Raw genomic sequence first — 22,608 nt, forward strand, 5'->3', positions numbered from 1 at the left:
AGCCTGTAAATGGCTCATACCCAAATACTCAAAAACCCACCAAGGTAACCAACCCACCAAGCACACCAAAAAAACTTATCTTTTCTCTCTCTCTAAAAGAGAGTATTGTTTCCCTCTCTAGCCATTCTGAGGGTTCTCTTGGGAAAGAGAGGTGGGTTGCCAAATTTATATTGGAGGTGGGTCTATCACCTTCAGACCTTCGACAAGCCCGAAGCCTCCGATTAGGGATGACCATTTGACCCAGCGGGCAGATACCCACAAAACCAAACCCATTCTGTGAAAAATTTGTCAAACTTATACCCACGTAACCCACCCCATAGTATAATAGGTATTACCCAAAGATTTAAATTTCGAAAATTTCGGCGAAATTTCGACGAAATTTTCGATTTTTTGAGGTATGAAAATTTTAACACTAAACCAACAAAATTTCGTCTGGATTTCGATGATTTCGCCGAAATTCTCAAAATTTCATCAAGTTTTCGGTTGGGTGGGATTTCTAGGTTTTGGGGAGGTTAGGATTTGGGAGGAGCTGAAGATGTGGAGGAAGAGAGGAGGGGCTGGGTTTTGGTGGGTTTCGGCAGAAGGGGGCGACGACAGAAGGCGAGAGCAGGGAGAAAGAGGTGAGGGTGGGCTGGTGGTCGGCACAAGTGAGGGGATGGAATACTGAGAGAGAGAGAGAGAGAGAGAGAGAGAGAGAGAGAGAGAGAGAGAGAGGGTGGGCTTGTGGTCGGCGCAAAGGAGGATGAAGTTACTGATGGAGGAAATGAACAAAAGGAAGAAGAAAAAGGAGAAAGAAGAAAAAAAAGAAAGAGAGATCAGGCCATCCGAGTGGGTACTGGGTAGTGGTATTGGGTTGTGTGAATTGATACTGTGGAGAGAGAATTAACATACAAAATTTGATTTTGAATTTTTAAAATTTATGTTTATAAATTTACAAAAATGTCTATCATTTCAAATGTTCATATCTCTCAAACCGTAGCTCCGATTGATGCACAGTTTGCGCTCACATATTCGTGTCTTCGTGACCTTTCCAACAAACCACAGATCGAAGTCAAAAGCACAATAGTTCAAAAAGTGAAAAAACGGGTCAAACTAATTTAAAACAAAAATTATAAAATTAACCTAAAATATTTTATTTCACAAATAAATTTTTAAAATATTTAAAATATTTTTCAAAATAAAACTTGAAAAAATACGGGGTCTCACAATCTACCCCCTTCAAAGGGGTCTCACAATCTATCTCCCTTCAAAGAATTTTGTCCTTGAAATTTCCAATGAAAGTAATAATGGAACAACTTCAAACAAGCACAAACAACAACAATCCAAAACTCTAAAAAGTTCTTTTTATTTATGAAAAACTGGAAAATAAATTACACAAGCTCTGAGGTATTTGTTAAATCAAATTTATGTAATTATTAATTAGTAAACTATTTTTTAACAGTATTTGTCTCCAGCGCGCATTATGTTCATCTTATATCACATGAAACCTACTATATAATTTGGTTTTTTCAATATTTTTTTATCAATGTAGTAGATAATATGTTAAATAAACATATAGTAAAGTTTTATTCAAAATTTCCGTATTTTGATAGCAATTTCCATCGTTTTCGTCTAATTTTTGTCAAAATTTAAAAATCTTCAAAATTTTCTTCGAAATTTCTATCGAAATTTCCTTCGAAATTTTATTCCTTGGGATTACCCTTATCCGCCCCACTAAAGTAACGGGTCACCTGCATTTTGAAACCGATTAGGAGACAGTTTTGGGTTTGGACTAGGAAAATACTCGAATAATCTCTTTTTACATTGAATCGATCTCCCCAAATTGGAATTCAGAAAGCACCCAACAATACCATGGACGCTCTCACTCTTGGTACAACTACGAGTGTCCCCCTTCAAACCCTAGACAAGAGAAAACTTTCTCATAAAACCTCCAAAATTGGAGCAAAATATTGGGGAATGGAAGCATTGTCAGGCTACTTCCCTGAAGAAATCATACGCGAAATTCTGCTTAAGTTGCCCATCAAATTCGTAATCAAATGCAGCGCAGTGTGCAAGTTATGGAACTCTTTGATCAGAAGCCCGTCCTTCATTCACACCCACCACATGATCCCATCCAACAATCAAAACGACGAGGGCGTTCATCTCCTTCTACTAAGGGCTTTTTCCGAAAATACAAAAATTGCCCCTTACTCATTGCGTTGGGACAACCCTGCATTTGGTGAGTATACCAAGCTTATATGTCCAATTTACAACAACAGATCCATGGAACATCGTGTGGTCGGAACTTGTAATGGGCTTGTATGCCTTTCTGCTTACTCCGACGAAGATGGTTATTTCATTGTAATTTGGAACCCATCTATTCGAAAGTATGTGATTCTTCCTAATAGTCCTACCCTCACTAAAACTAGCAGTGTAAGATATGCATTTTGCTATGATTCAAGCATCAATGACTATATGGTTTTGAGAATTGTGAGTAAGGGATCAATTTTTTGGCAATCAAACCCATGTGAGGCTGTTGAGGTTTGGTCATTAGCCAGGGGATCCTGGAAGAGTGTCAGTGCCGCTGCTATTCCTGCCGACTTTTTGCCTTATGGCAACAAACATGCTTTTGTCAATGGTGCTCTGCATTGGGCTCGATGCTGTGAGACAGATGACGAAGACCATGTACTTGTTTCCATTGTCACCTTTGATATGGTCAATGAATCATTTGGCGAGGTGCCCGTGTGTGAAGCTGTGAGAGGAATGTCATCACCCTATGTTTTCAGATATGGGGAGTTCCTTGCGTTGTTTGATTATTTTGAACCAGCTACTGTTGATATGTGGGTGATGACAGAGTATGGTGTGGCAGAATCATGGTCTAAATTATTCAGTTTATGTGTGCAAGAATCTGGTATAGAGCCATTTGGTTTTAGAAAGAGTGGTGAAGTAGTGATTCAAGTGGATGGCGGAATACTGAAATCGGTCGACCCTAAGTCCCAAGAAGTTAAAGACTTTGGAATTGATGGATATGAGTACTACTTCTTCATGGATTCTTTTGTAGAGAGCCTTGTCTTACTTGACCAAGCCAATGCTATATCTTACTAAGGAGCAGGAACAATATGGATTATATTTTTACACATGCTTTCTTTTGTCAACGGTGCCTTGCAATTACATTTTTTTTCTATTGTGACTTTAATTTGGCTAGTGAATAGGTTTGGTAGGATCATTCCTGCTGTTTATTTCATGGTTATGTATGTATTTTTGATTAAAGTTCCAGTTTTATTTGAAATTTGGCGTCCCTTTATTCACTGTTTGATTTCATCGGGTCTTCAAGATTGTGTCTTTGTTTGAGACAGTTGGCAAGAGTTACTCTCTGCGGTAACAGATGCCTAGCAATTGGCATTCTACTTAACATTTATCCCAAATCAACACATAATTGTAAACTTTCAATCTTTTGAAATAGGTTCTTTGGATTTTTCTTTACATGAATTTGGGGTTGTGCATTTAGTGACTTGAATCTAATTTAAGAAAAGTAATTGGGTTCTGAATATCATGTTTACATAGCATCATGTTATGAGGGTTAAAAGAGCATGATTGACAGAACATCTCTGTTAAATTTTCATGGGTATGACCTTATGGCATCAATTTTATTTGAATATATGTGTGTTATATATTGGTGTATATTTCTATGATTGGGTATCTACTTTATTCATTACATAATATTGCATTTATCAACTTTTGGGTTCTCTGTTTTTGTTTTATATACTAGTTTAAATTTCAATCTTTTATTTCTGTTTGGTCAATGATTCAAGGTTTTTCCTATTTGTGGATCTCATTTCATCATCGTAGATTTAAAATAACTTGATTATGTGACTTTCAAATTTGTGCACAGTTGGGTATTGATCATCTGTAAGCGGAAACTATTGATACTGATACTGTCTCTATGAGTTTTTGTTTTCCTTTTTGTTTTTAAATTACTCTATTATAAGAATCTGCCTCATTGAGATATGGTTGTATTGCTTGGCATCACAGATAGAATGTTATCTAAACTCTTGGTATGCAAATGGGAACCCTTCACTTACCTAGGAGTTCTCTCTTTAAAGGGTGCCAAGGGAAGACTGATTGCTGTCCATTTTGCAGGATGTAGTTTGGTTTCAATAGTTTTCTGACATCAATATAGACAAGGTATGTTTTGTGATTTCACTGGAAACACTGTTCTGTCATCTTTTGGATCTTAACGATGTTTTGCCTAGTGATAGTAGCATGTTGACCAAACAGATCCCTCTTCGCATACACACGCTCCTTACTACTGTTTGTTAATTGTATTGCTATTAGTTGCAGTTCAGAAGGTATATATGATTATTTAATTTAATACATGATTATGGTCTTCGGACTTGAGACTTTTGAAATTCTTGCTTAATGTAGTTATGATGACACATGTAACATGTTAAATACAGTCCTCACAGCATATGTTTGGTTTTTTTTTTTTTTGGTTGAAATTCTTGCTTAATTTAGGATATATAGGCCCTTTTATCTAGACTTATCAAACTGAAGATGACTTTACTGGTCATATTTGTTACTTATCCCTTACTACACGCAAGCACACACATGCTGGGAGGGAGGGAGACTGGGAGAGGGTGCCTAACTGCATGTTGAGTTGCAGATTAACAAGCCTCATCTTCCATTGGGATATGTGCAATGTTAAGTTCTCTCAGCATATGTTTATTTATTTTTTTCCCCTTAGTGACTGTTTGATGATTTGCTTGAATGGGTATTTGAGCTTTTGTTGTTTGTAAAACTCTTGAACATTTTTGAACCTACACCAATTGTTTTTGTTTTGGTTTCCTCTAATTTTGGTAGTTTTCAATGAATTAGGCTTCAGTTGTTGATGTAGGTAAATTCTGTATGGGTAATTTAGGCTTTAGTGAATTTGTCTTTCAATAGTAGATGTAAGTTCTTTGTTGTATTTTGCAAAATGGTTTGGTGTACATTAAATTTTGAGCAAATTATCCATAAGTACCTCAACTATACACTGACTTTCAACTTAGTACCCCAACTTTGAAAACTTGACAAAAAGTACCTCAACTTTCATTTTGTGTCAAAATAGTACATTCATTAGTTTTTTTATCAAATAAACCGTTATATGTTGACGTGGCAGAGATATTTTCGTTTTTTTCCCCCCATTTAAAAGATAATAATATTTTTAAAAGAGCAAATTACAATTTAGTACTTTAACTATACACTGACTTTCAACTTAGTACCCCAACTTTGAAAACCTGACAAAAAAGTACATCAACTTTTATTTTGTGTTAAAATAGTATCTCCGTTAGTTTTTCTGTCAAATGAACCGTTATCTGCTGACGTGGCAGAGGTATTTTCGACTTTTTTCCTACATTTAAAAGATAATAATATTTTAAAAAACTTTTTAATAAACAAATTTCTTAAAAATATTAAAATTGAAAAATTTCATAAAATAAAAACCTTTCCCCCTCCCCCTTCCCCAGCTTTGCCCCATGCAGCATCACCCCTCAGCCCCAACCCCGTCCCCATCCCCTCCCATCCCCCACCCAGCTAGCCCCCACCCCAACCCCTCTCCCTGCTCGACCCACCCTCTCCCCCCACCCCAGTCCCGTCGCACCCCCTCCCCCCCCAACCCCAACCCTATCGCACCCCCTTCCCCTAGCCAGCCCCTCTCCTTGCCACAGCCCCCACCATGCCTTCCCTCACCCATCTTCTCCCCTCTCTCTGCCCAACCCACCCTCTCCCCCCTACCCCAGCTCCCACCCATCCCCTCCGCCCCCACCCATCCTCCTACCTCTCCCTGCCCGACCCACCTTCTCTCCCCCACCCCCACTCCCGTTGCACCCCTCCCCCCCCAACCCTCAACCCCGTCGTACCCCCCACCCAACCTCTCCCCGACACCCTCATACAGCCCCTCCCCTCCCCGACCCACCCCAACCCCAACCTCGACCCTCCCTACCCATCCCCTAAAATGTTTTTAAATTTTTAAAAGTTTTAATTATTTAAGAATTTTTTTTATTCAAAAGTTTTTTAAAATATTATTATCTTTTAAATGTGAGGAAAAAGATGAAAATACCCCCGCCACGTCAACATATAACGGTTCATTTGACAGAAAAACTAACGGAGATACTATTTTTACACAAAATAAAAGTTGAGGTACTTTTTTGTCAGGTTTTCAAAGTTGGGGTACTAAGTTGAAAGTCAGTATATAGTTAAGGTACTAAATTGTAATTTGCTCTTTTCAAAATATTATTATCTTTTAAATATAGGAAAAAAGATGAAGATACCTCTGTTACGTCAGCAGATAACGGTTTATTTGACAGAAAAACTAACGAAGGTACTATTTTGACACAAAATGAAAATTGAGGTACTTTTTGTCAATTTTTCAAAGTTGAGGTACTAAGTTGAAAATCATTGTATAGTTGAGGTACTTACGGATAATTTGCTCTTAAATTTTTGTGTAGGTTCAATTGTTGATGAGTAAATACAATGACCATTGTATTCTAAAAAAGCTTCGGTCATGTGGCTGGTGATCTTTGTACACGTTCAACGCGCTTCTAACGAACTTCTATTTTTGGTAATTCTGGGTGATTAGAGCCTTTTCGGGGACGTAACTACGAGACTGTTGATTTTTAGGCTCCTTGATCAAAAGCAGGTGGTGGAGAGCTGGTGGTGAGAAATCGGGGAAGAGGGGTACATTTGATGAAGGTTCTGGGCTCGTGAATGGATCTCTTCTTCCCAAGGTTTTTGATGCTGATAAGTTAGTTGGCTTAGAGCTTTAAAGATAAACTCATGAACTTCACATCTTCTGGTTAGGGAGCTGGATCTAATCCGAACTTCGGGATAGAACTTGATGATGAGGTTACTGTGTGATCAGTTGAGGTTCCTCATTTCTTGATAAAATCTCTTCTATGAGTTAGTATTTTTATTCTAACACATAATGAAAAGGACATCCAAAATACCAAACTCAAAAAGATCTTCAGGTACTATCTTATGACCATTTCTCTACACTTAGAAAAACTATGATTAAAACATAGTTGAACTTGAGCATCCCCTTTGAGGAAAAACCTCCCAAAGTGTTCATAGTGATTTTTGTTCATTTAGTAGGAAATATTTCCAACCTAAAAGCCTAATGTGGTATCTTGGAAATTTCGAGCATCATCATGTGCCTAATTGTTGTAATTTTATTGTTGTTTGATTAAGTGTGAATTACTAATTTGACCTTGACAATCCTATAAGGTAAGTGGATGAAGGTTGAGGGTGAAATGGTAAATTCACCACCTTGAACAAATGGGACGTGACACGTGGCATGTGCAAGCAAGTAACTTGAACTTCGATCATAGTGGAGCTCAACTAATTATGCTATTCACTCAATGCAATATTTTGCAATACACAGATTTTCAAGATTGATATTGCAATACCAACATCATCAAGATTAAAAGCAATTCACTCAATGCAATCAAAACCCATTTGAGAAAAACCCACAAAGAAGAGGCAAAGGAAGAATCTTGTTATACCTGGATAAAGCAATAAAAAAGAAGAGGCACAGTAGCTGAGCCAAGACATTCTTATGCTAGGAATAATATGGGGCTTTGCCTTTGGGAAAAGGGTCGATCAGATTTGGGGGGGAAGAGAACGACGGCAAGAATGGGTTTAGGATAGAATCGATGGGGGAGAGAGGCTGGGTGAATTGATAGAGCTTTGTCCAGTCGCGCCGAACATCCAGTTCCAATCCGGATAAAATTTTGGTCTACATTAATATTACTGAGTTTAATTTTAACAACACACGGTGCACGTTGTTATATTTAATAAATTGCACAACGTGCACGTGCATGTTGCAGTATATGCTTTTAACAGCGTGCAAAACCTGCATGTTGTCAAATACTTTTACATAACACTAATGACAACGTGCATTAAAGGCACGTTGTAAAATACCTTATTTCGCCACTTGCATCAGCCGCACGTTGTTAAATGCATGTTGTCAAAAGACATTTTTCTTGTAGTGCATATTCCTCTAGAGTTTGAAACAACTCTCTTTCGGCCAAGAGTAACTAGGCTACGTTCCCAGTAGTCTTTCTACTTAAAGCGTCGGCTACTTTATTAGCTTTGCTAGGATGATACTGCAGATCAAAATCATAGTCCTTTAAGTAATCTATCATTAGATTGATTAATTAACATACAGGTAAGTTCAACTAAATTAACATGCAAGTAAAGTAAATAAATCCAACTATAAACTTTATTTGCATGCTTCCTAATAAGTCTACCCTTTTTAGTTTTTGCCAATTCTCTAATTCCATTTGACATGCATAATTAGTTAATTTAATTAATCAAACTTATTAACTAATCATGCATTTTATATAATTTAAACATGATTAAGTAATTACTTAAAGAGAGAGTAATGACTAAATATCTGGTTGTAGACCACCTTAGTTTAATCTCCAACAATAGAATTGTTAAAACATAAGATTAAAGCCTAATAAATAATTAATTTTAAGCTTAACCAACTTAACCAAGTTCAAGGCTCTCAAGTTTCCTTACCGAAATACCTTACTTAGGGGCTAGTAGAAAATCCGGCAGAGTTTCCCTTTAAATAGCTTAATGTTTGATTGTTATGTCTGTAGTGCAAAATCCTTAATGGGCACTATTTGGACAACCCAATAAAAAATTAAACTAGGAACTACTTCAACTACTGAAGCTTGTTCCAAGAATGAAGGAAAAATTTTGAACTATGGAACTCCAAAAAAATGGTATGTTCCTTAAATGTGAATTTCACACTTAGAGAGAAGAGAAAGAAAGATGGAAGTTTAGGAGTGAGAAGCTCTTACTTTCAACTTGTGGGTGCATGAAATTGCCACACTTAAATTTAAACTTTCACTTAAATTTGTACGTAATATATATATGACTAAAATTGAAACAAATAAATAAAAATAAATATAGCACATAATTCATTTACATGAAATTTCCAGTGAAAGTCTGAAACATCGCTATTGGAAGAACCACTCATGAGAATTTGGGAAACTAGAATTTGTGACTAGAAAGAAGCTTTGGTATTGAAACGGCCCACTCCGCCCCCCCCAGCCAACCCCACCCCACCCAAATTTTGTATATATATATTCTCCTCTACCATTACGTACCAACAGTTTTCCTTTTATTTTGTTGGTGCCAACATGTACAATCATTAATTTCTAAAACTTTAAATCCTAAAAAATACCCTTAAAATCGTACACGTGTTACAATCTAAGTGGATTGGTAATACCACGTCATCATGCCATGTGGTATTACGGTTACATACAATAATTTTCTCAATAGAAGGAAGAAGTTGATCCATTTTTTAATCTATTGATCATTTGACACTGTTTTTTTTAAGAAAAAGCATAGAAACTGTTTGACATTTTCACTCCGGTCCTAAAAATTGTTAGATAGTTAATTTCAATCCTAAAATCGTGTAAAAATGATACTTATAGGGGATCTCTTTTGACAAGAACCAAAAAGAATTACATTGTTCGGATTATCTCGCATTGTAAACCAATAATTTGAACCTCCTAATTTTTAGATATACATTCTCTGCAAAAAAATTAGCAAAATCGATAGTCGTTTGACCATTTGATTACCCTTATGATGATTTCAATGTTTATCGAACACATTGTGTTTGTCTATTTATTTGGTCATCAATATAACTAAATGAGTTTCAATTTGGTTAATTTTTTGTAAAAATAATCTTTGAATGAAAAATTTAAAATTAGACAGTTCAATCATTATTTTACATTAAGAATTGGGCTCGATCACATGAGATCCCTTTTCGCTTATCAAATGAATCTCTCTTAAAAAAAACTTCTCCTATAAATTGGACAAACACAAACATCTATTACATATGAATATGAATATGATATCATCGATTTGGTTACATATCAATAAGTTATATAATCGATACAACCATACCCTTTCAATTGAGGGATTCCTTAAATAATTTTATTAAAGGGATCCTCATGGGGACTTCATATGATACTTCAATGATCTCAACCGTATATTTTTTAGGTCTCTATTCAAATATCATCTATACAGAAAAACAAGACCGGAAACTATTAAGCTATCTAACTTTGATCAAATAAATAGACGAACAAAATATTTTCGATAAACACTTAAAATGATGACCATTTAATCAAACGGGTAAATGATTTCCAATGTATCTAATTTTTTGGCAAAGATGATCCTCATATACCTAAAATGTATATGATTTCGATAATTGAAATATTATGTAGAATGGGCTCCACAAAAAATTCCTTATTTATCCTTAAATGAGGGATCTCTTAATAGAAGGAGCTAGCTCTTCAAAGATCATCCATACAGAAAAACTAGATCGGAAACTATTAAGCTATCTAACTTTGATCAAATAAATAGACGAACAAAATATTTTCGATAAACACTTAAAATGATGACCATTTAATCAAACGGGTAAATGATTTCCAATGTATCTAATTTTTTGGCAAAGATGATCCTCATATACCTAAAATGTATATGATTTCGATAATTGAAATACTATGTAGAATGGGCTCCACAAAAAATTCCTTATTTATCCTTAAATGAGGGATCTCTTAATAGAAGGAGCTAGCTCTTCAAATTAACGGATGTGGCAGCAAATTCCGCCATCATAGGGAGTATATCTGACAGCAACAAGCTGACATTGAATACAACATGGAGGCAGAAGGAATATAGGGACCTTTTTTTCTTCAAGCCTTGGTGGTCCAACACTCATTATTTCTACCGTTTTCCGAATCTTCCTCAGTCGTTTTACCACCAACACTGGATCAACATCCCCCACAACTGTTAGTGTTCCCTTCTCACCATCTACAGCCACAATATCTATTCATGTTCATCAACCATGCATATATGAGAACATACATATATATATATATATTTACAAAAATGCTCTAGAGCTAACTAGTTAGTAAGATAATACAATACTAACCACCATTTTGGACCCACTACACAATGTAATCTCATAATCCAAACCGTTCATAGTTTAGGTTTCCATTCAAAGATTAACCTTGCAAAAAATCAACCAAATCAAAAATCATTTAGCCATTTGATTATCATTACAATCATTTCATCTTTTATTGAAAAACTTTTGTTCGTCCATTTACAGGAGCACAATTAGCTTACTAATAGTTGGCTAAACGATTTCTGATTTTGTTACTTTTTTCTAAGGATGATTTGAACGAGAGCCTAAAAAATAAACGGTACAGATTATGAAATTACATTGTGTAGTGGGCTCGATCAAAATGATAGTTAGCGTCATATTATCTTACAAACTAGTAGCTCGATCTAGAGCACTCCTTTATATTTATATATATATTGTTAGAATAAATGTAGAAATATGGAGAACTACTTTGAGGTACAATTTGAATCGTTTCCTTAAAGTGTTATTTGTCCCCACTCATATGAGTTTGCTAATAGGTTCTTGGCAAATCACTTCCAGGATACAACAAAGTCTGGAATCTGTGATGTAGCAAAATCAAAGAATTCCCTTAGATCGAAAAATCTAGAAGGAATGTGTATGAGTTGAAGAAGAGGAGGAAAAAGAAAGCAAAGAAACCAATTAGATTTATGGTATAACAAACTGTTGACATATGTAAGTTTATTTATAGAACAGAAAGGGTGCCAGTAATACCCATTAAATTTGAATGTATATACCTTTTCAAATTGAACGTAAGTTGCATCCATTCAATTTGGACACAAGTGTCCAAACGATAAGGCACCCATTGATTTTAAACATAGGTGTCCAAATGATAAGGCACCCATTCAGTTTAAGTGTCTCAAGCAAACCAACTGATACAGAGGTTTTTCACTTTGTTACATATATATATATATATATATATTGAAATCTTCAACAATTCTTCCCAATTTCAATATATATATATATGAAATTGCCACAATTTCTCAAATTAAATATGCCAACAATTCCCCTTTATTCACTAGTCATAATCATACCCATATTATCATGCATACAAGAAGGTGTCTTTCAAATTAAACCTTCAATTAGTGTAAGTAATTCAAAGTTGTAATGAAAACTTTGGTGGTCTTAACTTAAACCAAGTCTCCTTATATTAAAACCGGAATTACCACAAACATGATTATATTATATTTCCTTAAAGAAAAATTATGAACTAGTTAAGCACTATTATGGCCCTGTGCTTCATCCTGGTTTCATGAACACTTACAAGAGAAAACCCAACTCTTGTTAGAAGCGGCACCACTTCTTATGTTCATATAGGTGAGGTTCTTCCCATGCCCTTGCTACTATATATAGACATGAAATAAAATAAAAATAAATTTAACCTCATTAAGAGATAATAACTCATCCTCCTAAACATAGCAATTTTGCACTGATCATTTTGGAATCGGCTTTTATTATTAGTTTCAGTGTCTTTATAACCACATATCAATAACTTGTTATTACTCACTAAACTTTCAAATAGTGATGTTCTAAACAAAGTAGGGTTACCATTACTGGTGGCTTTCGGTGAAGGGTTTTAGCCCCATTCCACTAGATGTTTTAACTACCAAATCTCTCGAGAGTGCTTTTGTAAACGAGTCTGCTAAGTTATTACTTGACCTAACATATATAATATTAATAGTACCATCTGCTATTAATTGTCTGACATATATACTCATGTCTTAAGCTAATGTGTCTAGACTTTCCATTATATATTTTACTATATACTCTAGATAAAGTAGCCTCACTATCACAGTAAAAGAAATTGATGGCATTGGTTGTGGCCACAACTCTATTTCCAATAATAAATTTCTAAGCCATTCTGCTTCTTTGCCTGCCGCTGCCAAAGCTATAAATTCATATTCCTTAGTTGAATGTGCTATGCATGTTTGTTTCTTAGAAGCCTAAGAAATTGCTCCTCCCGCAATTGTAAAAATCCACCCTGATGTAGACTTATTATCACTAGCACTTGTTATCCAACTTGCATCCGAATATCCCTCAAGTACTGCTGGAAATTCAAAGTCATATAAACTCAGGTGAATGGTTCTTTTAAGATAACCAAAAACTTTACTAACTGCTTTCCAATGCACAGTACCCGGATTACTGGTGTATCTAGAAAGCTTGCAAACTGAAAATGCAATATCTAGCCTTGTACAATGCATTAAATACATTAAGCTTCTCACTGCACTAGCATACTCAAGTTGTGCAATTGATCTGCCATAATTATTAAGTGAAGTATGATTAGACTCATAAGGAGCAGTCTCTTCTTTTATTTGTAAATGCTTAACAAAGTTAAGCATTTTCTCTACATAATGTGATTGACACAAAGCATATCCCTTATTATGCTTCTTCACTTTCATTCCTAAGATAGTATCAACTTCATTCAAGTCCTTCATCTTGAACTTTGAATTTAGATACTTCTTTATTTCAAATACACCTTTCATATTTGTTCCAAATATTAGCAAGTCATCAACATATAAACATATAATAACACCATATTCTTGTGTGAACTTAGAATATATGCATTTATCAGCATTATTATGTCTAAATCCATATGACAAAAGTACAGAGTCAAATTTCTCATGCCATTGTTTGGGTGCTTGTTTTAATCCATATAATGACTTAACTAATTTACATACTTTCTTTCATTTCCCGGGAGAACAAACCCTTCTGGTTGTTCCATGTATAATTATTCATCTAAATCACCATTTAAAAATGCAGTTTTCACATCGATTTGGTGTACTTACAAGTGATATAAAGATGCCAACGCAAATAGCACTGTAATAGATGTGATCCTAGCTACTGGTGCATAAGTATCGAAGTAATCTATTCCTTTCTTCTGTTTAAAACCTTTGGCCACAAGCCTGGCTTTAAAGGTCTGTATTGACCCATTGGTTTTATATTTTAGGGATTAATGTCATTTTGCTTCCCAGACTATTACACTTGTATCAGTTTGCTCCCCAGACTTTTAATTTGGAAAAATAAGGATCTTGACTTTGTCAATTTAGCCAATTTAGGATATTCCGTCAACTTATACAATTTCCATCTAAAATTCCGTTTGTATAGAACCACGTGCTAATCACTTGAGTTCCTTCTTTAGGGCAAAATGGTCTCTTCCCTTCCATTGAGACCTGACCATGTTCTCTCCTTCATTTCCCTCCTGAACCTAGGGAATGTTCATTGGTTAGTAATTGAGGCCACGTAATACGAATCGTCCATATCTTCAAAAAGGGATTGTCGGTTCTAAAGCTTGGAGAATCTTCTACGTGGAAAGCTTTTGAAAATGCCCATCAAGTTGAGGGACAAAGGTGAAGCTCCACTGTACTGTAAGTTCCCACTTTTCTCTTTTTGTTATTGCTTGGTTGGGGGCTGCAGATAAATTTGACCATAAAATTGTTACTAGTGAACAAGGAAGCCATAAAATTATTACTAGTTTTTACAACAAAAAAAAAAAAGGAAGCCATAAAGAGTCTTCCGACTTGTTCTGCTTTAAAAATCATGGTTGCTTTAAAGATTAGAAATACATGATATAACAGAGAGATGAATAAACAATTATGCCTTTGCATTATTAAATGATATATATTATACAGTAATGCTACACTTACCACATTTTTATACCATAATTTCATACCATTTTACATGACATTCATACATTGGACACTAAAAATTAAAAATTAAAAAATAAAACCTAAAAAATAAAAAGGAAATACCCTTCCAGTAAAGTAATGACACATCAGGTGGGATACAAATGTGGGACAATTAGCATTATTGATATACTATATTGGTTTAATATATGCTAGCTAAATCTGTACCAAAGAATAGAAGTCGCCAGAAATTGAAGTCATACTTTGTTTTTCAAATACTCCATTTAATTTTGATTTTTTTTTCTATGTTAGGAATTGAAGTCATACAATGATTGTTTTAATTTAACAATTTTCCTCTTTTAACTTACACAAAGTTTTAAATTAATAAGTTATAATAGTTAATTAGGTGCTTTAGTAGATTTTTATAATAATCAAGAATATATATATATGCAGTAGATTGTCTCAGTATACTTGTTGTTGACTACTTCTTTTGGTTAAATGTTGCAGCTGATCCAGATAATTCTCTTTTGAATTGCATTTTGGTGGTGAATTTATTAGTAATAGCTTATACAATGGGGGTAAAGTCAAATGGGTTGATGATATGAATGTTGACTATGTGGCATTGGTAGACTTATTTGATTTTTCTGACCAACTTGGGTACAAAGGGGAGAAGTATGTAGAGTATTATATGTCACACCCAATAAGGGGTATGGTGCATGTGACTAGTGATAAAACACTACTTGAGTGCATTTAGGGGTGTGATTTGGATTGGAAAATCCGAATCCGACCGATTCCTATCCGAAAATTTCCAATTTTATTCCGAATCCGAAATTGCCGAATCTGAAAATGCCGAAATCCGAAAATTCCGAAAAAAATTGGATTGGAATTGGAATGTTTATGTAAATTCCGATTCCGATCCGAATTCCGATCCAAAAAATTCCGAAATGTTCCGAAGGCATTCCGATCCAATATTTCCAAAATTATGCCAATTTATTCCATATTATATATTTTATCATTTATTTAGTATGATACATATAACATATATTTTAAAAAAGATGACTAATACTATTAATATAAACATATGTACATTATTAATATATGTGTATCATAATAACATAAATGGTAAGTTGGTAACACAAACACCCACATTTTTCCGTACATGTAATTACTATTTTTTTTTTATTAGGGAGGGGAATTGAAGATATGGAGCAATTCTACAGTTATTCCAACTAGAATATCCCACCAGTTGTAATTACTAATTACTAAATATTTGAGCTTATTATTTTCAAAATTTCAAACATGATATATATATATGTGAGTAACATGTATCTACTAATGGCATTTATTCTAACAATGTTGGATGAGCTCCAAAGATTAATCCCCCACCTCTAAGATATGTGCTATTAAGCCTATTATACATTCATAGTGACATTTATTTCTCTTATATAATATATATGTTATAATATATAATATATACCATTAAACATACACAATATATATCATACATAATTTATTTCTTAACATACATAATCTAGCAATGAAAAACTTGCTAAATTGCATCTTTTTTTTTTTTTCCTTCTTTTCTAGATTTTTTTTATGGTAATGGTATCAGATGGTATGGTTCTAAATGTTATTTAAATTAATATTTTGAATTTTCTTTTTAAATTGGACATATATTTTAATTACATTTTAATATAAATATTGAAATGCATCATAATCTATTGTCTTTTAATTTTTGTTTGTTTGTTAATTTCATCATTATTCTAAAAAAAAATTCCAAACATGTTCTAAAAAATATTATGAAAATGTGAAAATTCCGATTTTTTATTCGAAAATTTCAAATTTTATCCGAAAGTTCCGAAAATGTTATATTCCGAAAAATTCCGAAAATTCCGAGAAATCCGAAAATTCCGAATCGGAATGAGATGTTGAAATTCCGATTTTTTGGAATGGAAATTGGAACATAAATTTCATTCCAAAATTTTTTGGATTGGAATTGGAACACCCTATTTCCGATCCGATCCGGCCGAAACACACCCCTAAGTGCATTAGTTTCACCATCCATAGTGGCAGAGCTGTGGTCTATATTAAGCCAATTACTGCTAGTCAAGTGTGGGAAAATTTCTTCCAAAATGAAGAACCTCCAGAAGACTTTGGGCATGCAAAAGAGATTGTGAAAGAACCATTAATAGATGTTGACGTTAGAGAGGAGGTAGTAGAAAGATCTCAAGATAAAGGTAAAGGCAAAGGTAAGGAGCTTACTGTTGATATTAAGGTGATAGAAGATAACAATGAGGATACAGATGAGGACCTACATGATGCTGTGGAAAAGGATGATGATTTTGTGGATAGTGATTATGAGCAAGATAATCACAATGAGGATGATGAGTTGTTCAATAAGTATGTTGATGCTGAAGAAGATGTAGAAGCAGATGATGAGTCTGAAGATGAAGATGCTGATCTGGGAATAGGTGAAGCTTTGGGACTAGGAAAGGGTAAGCCTATTGAATCTGACTCTGATGGATTTGATAGCTTGGATGAGTGTGGATCTGATGAAAATGCTGTGAGAAATAGGCCCAAGAAAAAACTTTCTAAATTGAGAGTGTGGAGAAGGGAAACTGACTTAAGGAATCCAAATTTGGAATTGGGATTAACATTTCCTAATAAGGAAGAATGTACATAGGCCATAAGAGAGTATGGCATTAAGACAGGTAAGCAGATTAAGTTCATAAGGAATGACCCTAGGAGAGTTAGGGTGAAGTGTGAAGGTGCTTGTGAAGGTGGCAGTTGTCCTTGGTTGGTGTATACATGTAGACAAAGAAGGTCTACAACATTTGTGATTAGAACCTTCAAAACAAGGCATGCATGTTCAAGGGAGCAGCGTAGCAAGTTTGCAACTGCTAGTTGGCTAGCAAATAGATATGATGAAGAATTGAGGATGAATCCCAAGTGGAAAGTGGGGGACTTCGTGGAGACTGTGAGGAAAAATTACAATATTGATGTTACTAGGAATCAAGTGTATAAAGCAAAGAGGAAAGCTACAAAAAGAATCATGGGCAGCATTGAAGAACAATATGCTAGACTTTGGGATTATGCTGAAGAGCTCGAGAGACAAAATCCACAAAGCACTGTTGTGATCTAGACAGAGTTAAGAGGTGAGGATCCTGTTTTTCAGAGAATGTATATATGTTTCAAAGCTTGTAAAATAGGTTTGATTGAGGGTTGCAAGCCACTTGTTGGTTTTTACAGCTGCCATATTAAAGGTCCACACCCAGGTCAGCTTCTAACTGCCATTGGCATTGATGCCAATAATAGCATTTTCCCAGTAGCATATGCTATTGTGGAAGTTGAAAATACAGATTCATGGACTTGGTTTTTGAGACAGTTCAAAGATGATGTGGTGATAGAAAATGGAGGTGGTTGGGTATTCATGGCAGATAAACAAAAGGGCTTAGGGAATGCCATTGAGAATCTGATGCCATATGCAGAACACAAACATTGTGTTCGGCACCTACATAATAATTTCAAAATTGCAGGTCATGTAGGGCTTGGATTGAAACAAAGGTCGTTGTGGGCTGCAGCAAGGGCAACCACCAACCAAGTGTGGCAAGTTGAAATGGATAAACTGGAGAAAGAATCTGAAAGGGCATACATTTGGTTGAAAGATAGGCCATCATCTCATTGGAGTAGGTCACATTTTTCTATTGATCCAAAGTGTGATATACTACTTAATAACTTGTGTGAGTCATTTAATTCTGTAATATTGAATGCAAGGGATAAACTAGTGTTGACAATGCTTGAGATGATCAGATCCTACTTGATGCTAAGGATGTCAAGGCAAAGAGAGGCTCAATGGACACAACCTGTTGGACCAAAGATTCATTCCATTGTTGAGAAGAACATAGAGAAAAGTGGCAATTGTATTGCTAGTTTTGCTGGTGCAGGGAAATATCAGATTTTACACATTAATGGAGAGACAAACATGCACATGTAGGAGATGGGATCTATGTGGTATTCCTTGTCCACATGCAATGGGAGCAATAGCTAGGAGAGAGCATAACCCAATTAGATATGTGCATCCTTATTATAAGAGAGACGCATATGATAGAACTTATTCTAATTATATATCACCAATGCCTAGTCCAGAGTATTGGATCAGAACTGAGCATAGGGCCATCAAGCCACCTATTTATCATAATCAACCAGGAAGGCCCAAGAGGGTGCGAGTCAAAGAGCTTGATGCGCAAGTGCCGCTTCTAGGTCGAAAAGCAACAAAGCTATGGAGATGTTTTGTGAAGCTAGCATGTGGAGTATGTGGCCAAGAAGGTCATAATGCAAGAACATGTGCAAAGAAAGGAGCAGGCAGTAGCAGTACCAATGCCCAATCCTCATCTCAGGTATTATATGTTTGTGCATTGTGTTCTGTATGTTTTTGTAACCATGGTGTGATCTCTTATATAAATTCCATTTCAATACTATAAGGTGATCTTGATTTATTAAATATGAATTCCATTATCATAGATAAGTTTTATAGTTTTGGGCAGGCTGAAACTCAAACTCAAACTCAAAGACAGAGGCAATCAAGGAAAAAAAAATCAACTGAAGGTCAAGCACAAAGACAACCGAGTGAGAGACAAGAAAATGCTAGGAAATCAAGGGAGAACCAAGCAAGCAAGTCTAAGGCTCCATCTACAACTACAAATGGCAATTCCTAACCCTTGCCTCCAGTTACAACTAGCAATTCCCAACCCTACCCTCCAATAGCAATTTCAAGTTCACAACCACTGCCTCCAACTGCAACTACCAGCTCCTCAATGATTAGGTAAAAGTTGGCTGTCAGGAGGGGATCACATTGGAGACCTTAGACATGATTTGTGGAACTACTATGTTTTTGACATGTAGTAATACTTGTTTAATGTCAATTTGGGTATCAAACCCATTTGTGAACCTTGTTTATTGTCAATTTGGTCATTTGGTGAACCTTGGGTAAGCACCTTATTTTGTGAACCATGTTTAGGTTCAATTTGGGTATGAAACTTATTTTGTAATTATGTCTAAGTTCAAGTTTCAATATGATCCTGTTTTGATAAGACCCGACACTTTTTGGCTTATTATGAAATGAAAGCAAGATTACTTATGAAGGTTTACTTATGTTCAATTATGCCCTTTATAGGTGAATGGTTGGATTAAAATTGTAGGAATGCACAAACGAGTCAATGTAGGAATGCACAGAATGAGAATTTTTCCACAGTACAAATAAAACTTTCATTGGAATTGGGATGGATTTTGATTCACTTTCTTACATCATAACCTTGGATTTTTAGTAACCATAGAAATGTAGATTGAAACCCATAATAAAGAAACCATACGAAATCCATTTTTCGAAATTCCCAAACAGCCATGTATTGCATACAAAACTCAACTGTGATACAGAAAACATACCACAAACCCCATAAATCCAAAACTTCACCAATCCTAAGCCAAGACAACAACGACACCAATGGCCCAAAAAAAAAAAAATACAAAATCATTATTATGACAAGTCACCCATGCACCAATGGTCCCCAGACACCCATCAATTTGAACATCCAAGACAAAAACAAACAAAACCAAAGCTTTTTCTCCTTTGCTTTATGACAAGTCAGTTGGTCCTCCATGGTGTTATTTTTTCTAAGCAACCTAAGTATTATGGATCTTGAACAATCACAAATTGGGGGGTCGTACCATTCCCAGTAATCACACCTCACATTCCCTTCAAAAAATAAATCAACAAAAAATAAAACTTAGTATTATCACCAGAAGCAAACCAAAAATTGCAAAAATTAAACACCATAAACGTTATTTGTTCTACCGTAGGTACCTGGTAAGTTGATTCTTGTTCAACTAGTAATAATTTTATGGCTTCCTTATTCACTAGTAACAATTTTATGATCAAATTTATCTACAGCCTCCAACCAAACAATAATAAAAAGAGAAAAGTGGGAACTTACAATACAGTGGAGCTTCACCTTTGTCCCTCAACTTGATGGGCATCTTTAGAAGCTTTCCACATAGAAGATTCTCCAAGTTTTAGAACCGACAAACCCTTTATGAAGCTGTGGACGATTCGTATTATGTGGCCTCAATTACTAACCAATGAACATTCCCTAGGTTCAGGAGGGAAATGAAGGAGGGAACATGGCAGGTCTCAATGGAAGGGAAGAGACCATTTTGCCCTAAAGAAGGAACTCATGTGATTAGCACGTGATTCTATACAAACAGAATTTTAGATGGAAATTGTATAAGTTGACAGAATATCCTAAATTGGCTAAATTGACAAAGTTAAGGTCCTTATTTTTCCAAATTAAAAGTCTGGAGAGCAAACTGATACAAGTGTAATAGTCTGGGGAGCAAAATAGTATTAATCCCTATATTTTATTCTAAACACCCATTTACAACCTATTGCTTTAGATCCTTGCGGTAAGTCTACTAAAACCCATGTATGATTTGATAATAATGAGTCCATCTCATCATTTATTGCTTCTTTCCAGAAAGCTACATCTCTTGAAGCCATTGCTTCGCTTAGACTTTTAGGATCATCTTCTACATTCAATAAAATGGGTATTTTGTTCAAGACTTGATTTGTATCTCCTTCTATTAAAAATACAATAGCTTGAGAGATGAAATAAAATCTGGATCTAGACTCTTTTCTTTTCTACTTTGACTCTTTCTAGGTTCAAAATTAGTTTGTGGCTGTTTTCTTTTCACATTTTGAAAAGAACTAGGACCTTGAGTAAACAAAGGTGCTTGATTTGTTGATCTATTATAGAACTATGATCATTATAGAATTTATTTTCTATAAACTCAACATCTCTAAACTCAACTATGGTATTAGAGTCTAAGTTAAGCAACCTATATGCTTTAAATTTTTTTGCATATCCAACGAATATGCTTTTGATGCCTCTTGGACCCAACTTGGATCTCTTGGGGTCGATTGCCTTGTAAAAGGCTAAACATCCCCATACTCTTAGATATAACAAATTTGGTTTTCTACCTTTCCAAATTTCATATGGTGATACATGTGTTTTTCTAGATGTAATTCTATTGTGAATATGGCATGCAGTAAATAATGCTTCACCCCACATATATAAAGGAACTTTAGCATTTATCATCATGGAATTAATCATTTCAGTGAGTGTTCTATTTTTTTTTTTTTCTGCCAAACCATTTTGTTGTGCTGTATATGGTGCTGTTTTCTGATGTACAATACCATGTTCTTCACAAAACATATCAAAATCATTTGAAAAATATTCACCACCTCTGTCACTACGAAGACATTTAATTTTTATTCCCTTTTAATTTTCTACTTCAGCCTTGTAACGCTTAAAGCATTCAAAGGTTTCATCTTTATTAGACAGAAGATATACATTAGTATATTTAGAACAATCATCTATAAAGGTAATAAAATATCTTTTTCCTCCTCTAGTCAAAACACCATTAAACTCACAAATATCAAAATGTATTAAATCTAATAAATCTGTATTTCTTTCAGCCTTTGGAAAAGGTTTCTTAGTCATCTTTGCTTGAATGCATATTTTACATTTATCACTAATATTATCACCATTGCATGCTATCGCACATATAATTCGAAGATCTATAATTTATATATGCTAAACGTAAATGCCATAAATAAGAAGAATCAACAATATAAGCATGTAGAAGAATTCACTTTATTATTAATACTGAGTTTGAACATCTCATCACAAGAATAAACCTTTTCGACAAACATCCCATTTTTCGACATTATTAATTTGTCGGACTCTAACACGATTTTTATACCGTTTTTACATAACATATTTGCAAATACCATATTCTTTCTAATTTCAGGAACATGTACTACATTGAGCAAAGTCAATTTCTTGCTTGAAGTAAATTGCAATTCAACGGTCCCTTTTCCTAGAACTTTGGCAGAGTTGTGATTACCCATTAAGACCTCTTGATTGTCCATTGCTGCTTCATATGTCTTGAATTGTGCTTTGTCATTACACACAT

General features: G+C 34.8%; 2 protein-coding genes and 1 pseudogene across 2 annotated transcripts; 2 read left to right on the plus strand and 1 right to left on the minus strand.

Annotated features, from left to right (window-relative positions):
• The first annotated feature begins 1,866 nt into the window (after positions 1-1,866).
• Positions 1,867-3,109, plus strand: LOC147277861 (F-box/kelch-repeat protein At3g23880-like). The gene has a single exon (XM_086255247.1). It carries the CDS (start codon positions 1,957-1,959, stop codon positions 3,082-3,084), a length of 1,128 nt encoding a protein of 375 aa, XP_086111373.1. The 5' UTR covers positions 1,867-1,956; the 3' UTR covers positions 3,085-3,109.
• A 9,788-nt stretch (positions 3,110-12,897) lies between these two features.
• LOC147277862 (secreted RxLR effector protein 161-like) lies at positions 12,898-13,437 on the minus strand. The gene has a single exon (XM_086255745.1). The coding sequence runs from the start codon at positions 13,435-13,437 to the stop codon at positions 12,898-12,900; it is 540 nt and encodes a 179-aa protein (XP_086111871.1).
• A 2,742-nt stretch (positions 13,438-16,179) lies between these two features.
• LOC147277863 (uncharacterized) lies at positions 16,180-19,292 on the plus strand (annotated as a pseudogene).
• Positions 19,293-22,608: the final 3,316 nt, after the last annotated feature.

This window comes from Dryas octopetala, chromosome 8 (assembly GCF_963921425.1).
Source record: "Dryas octopetala chromosome 8, drDryOcto1.1, whole genome shotgun sequence".
NCBI lineage: Eukaryota > Viridiplantae > Streptophyta > Magnoliopsida > Rosales > Rosaceae > Dryas > Dryas octopetala.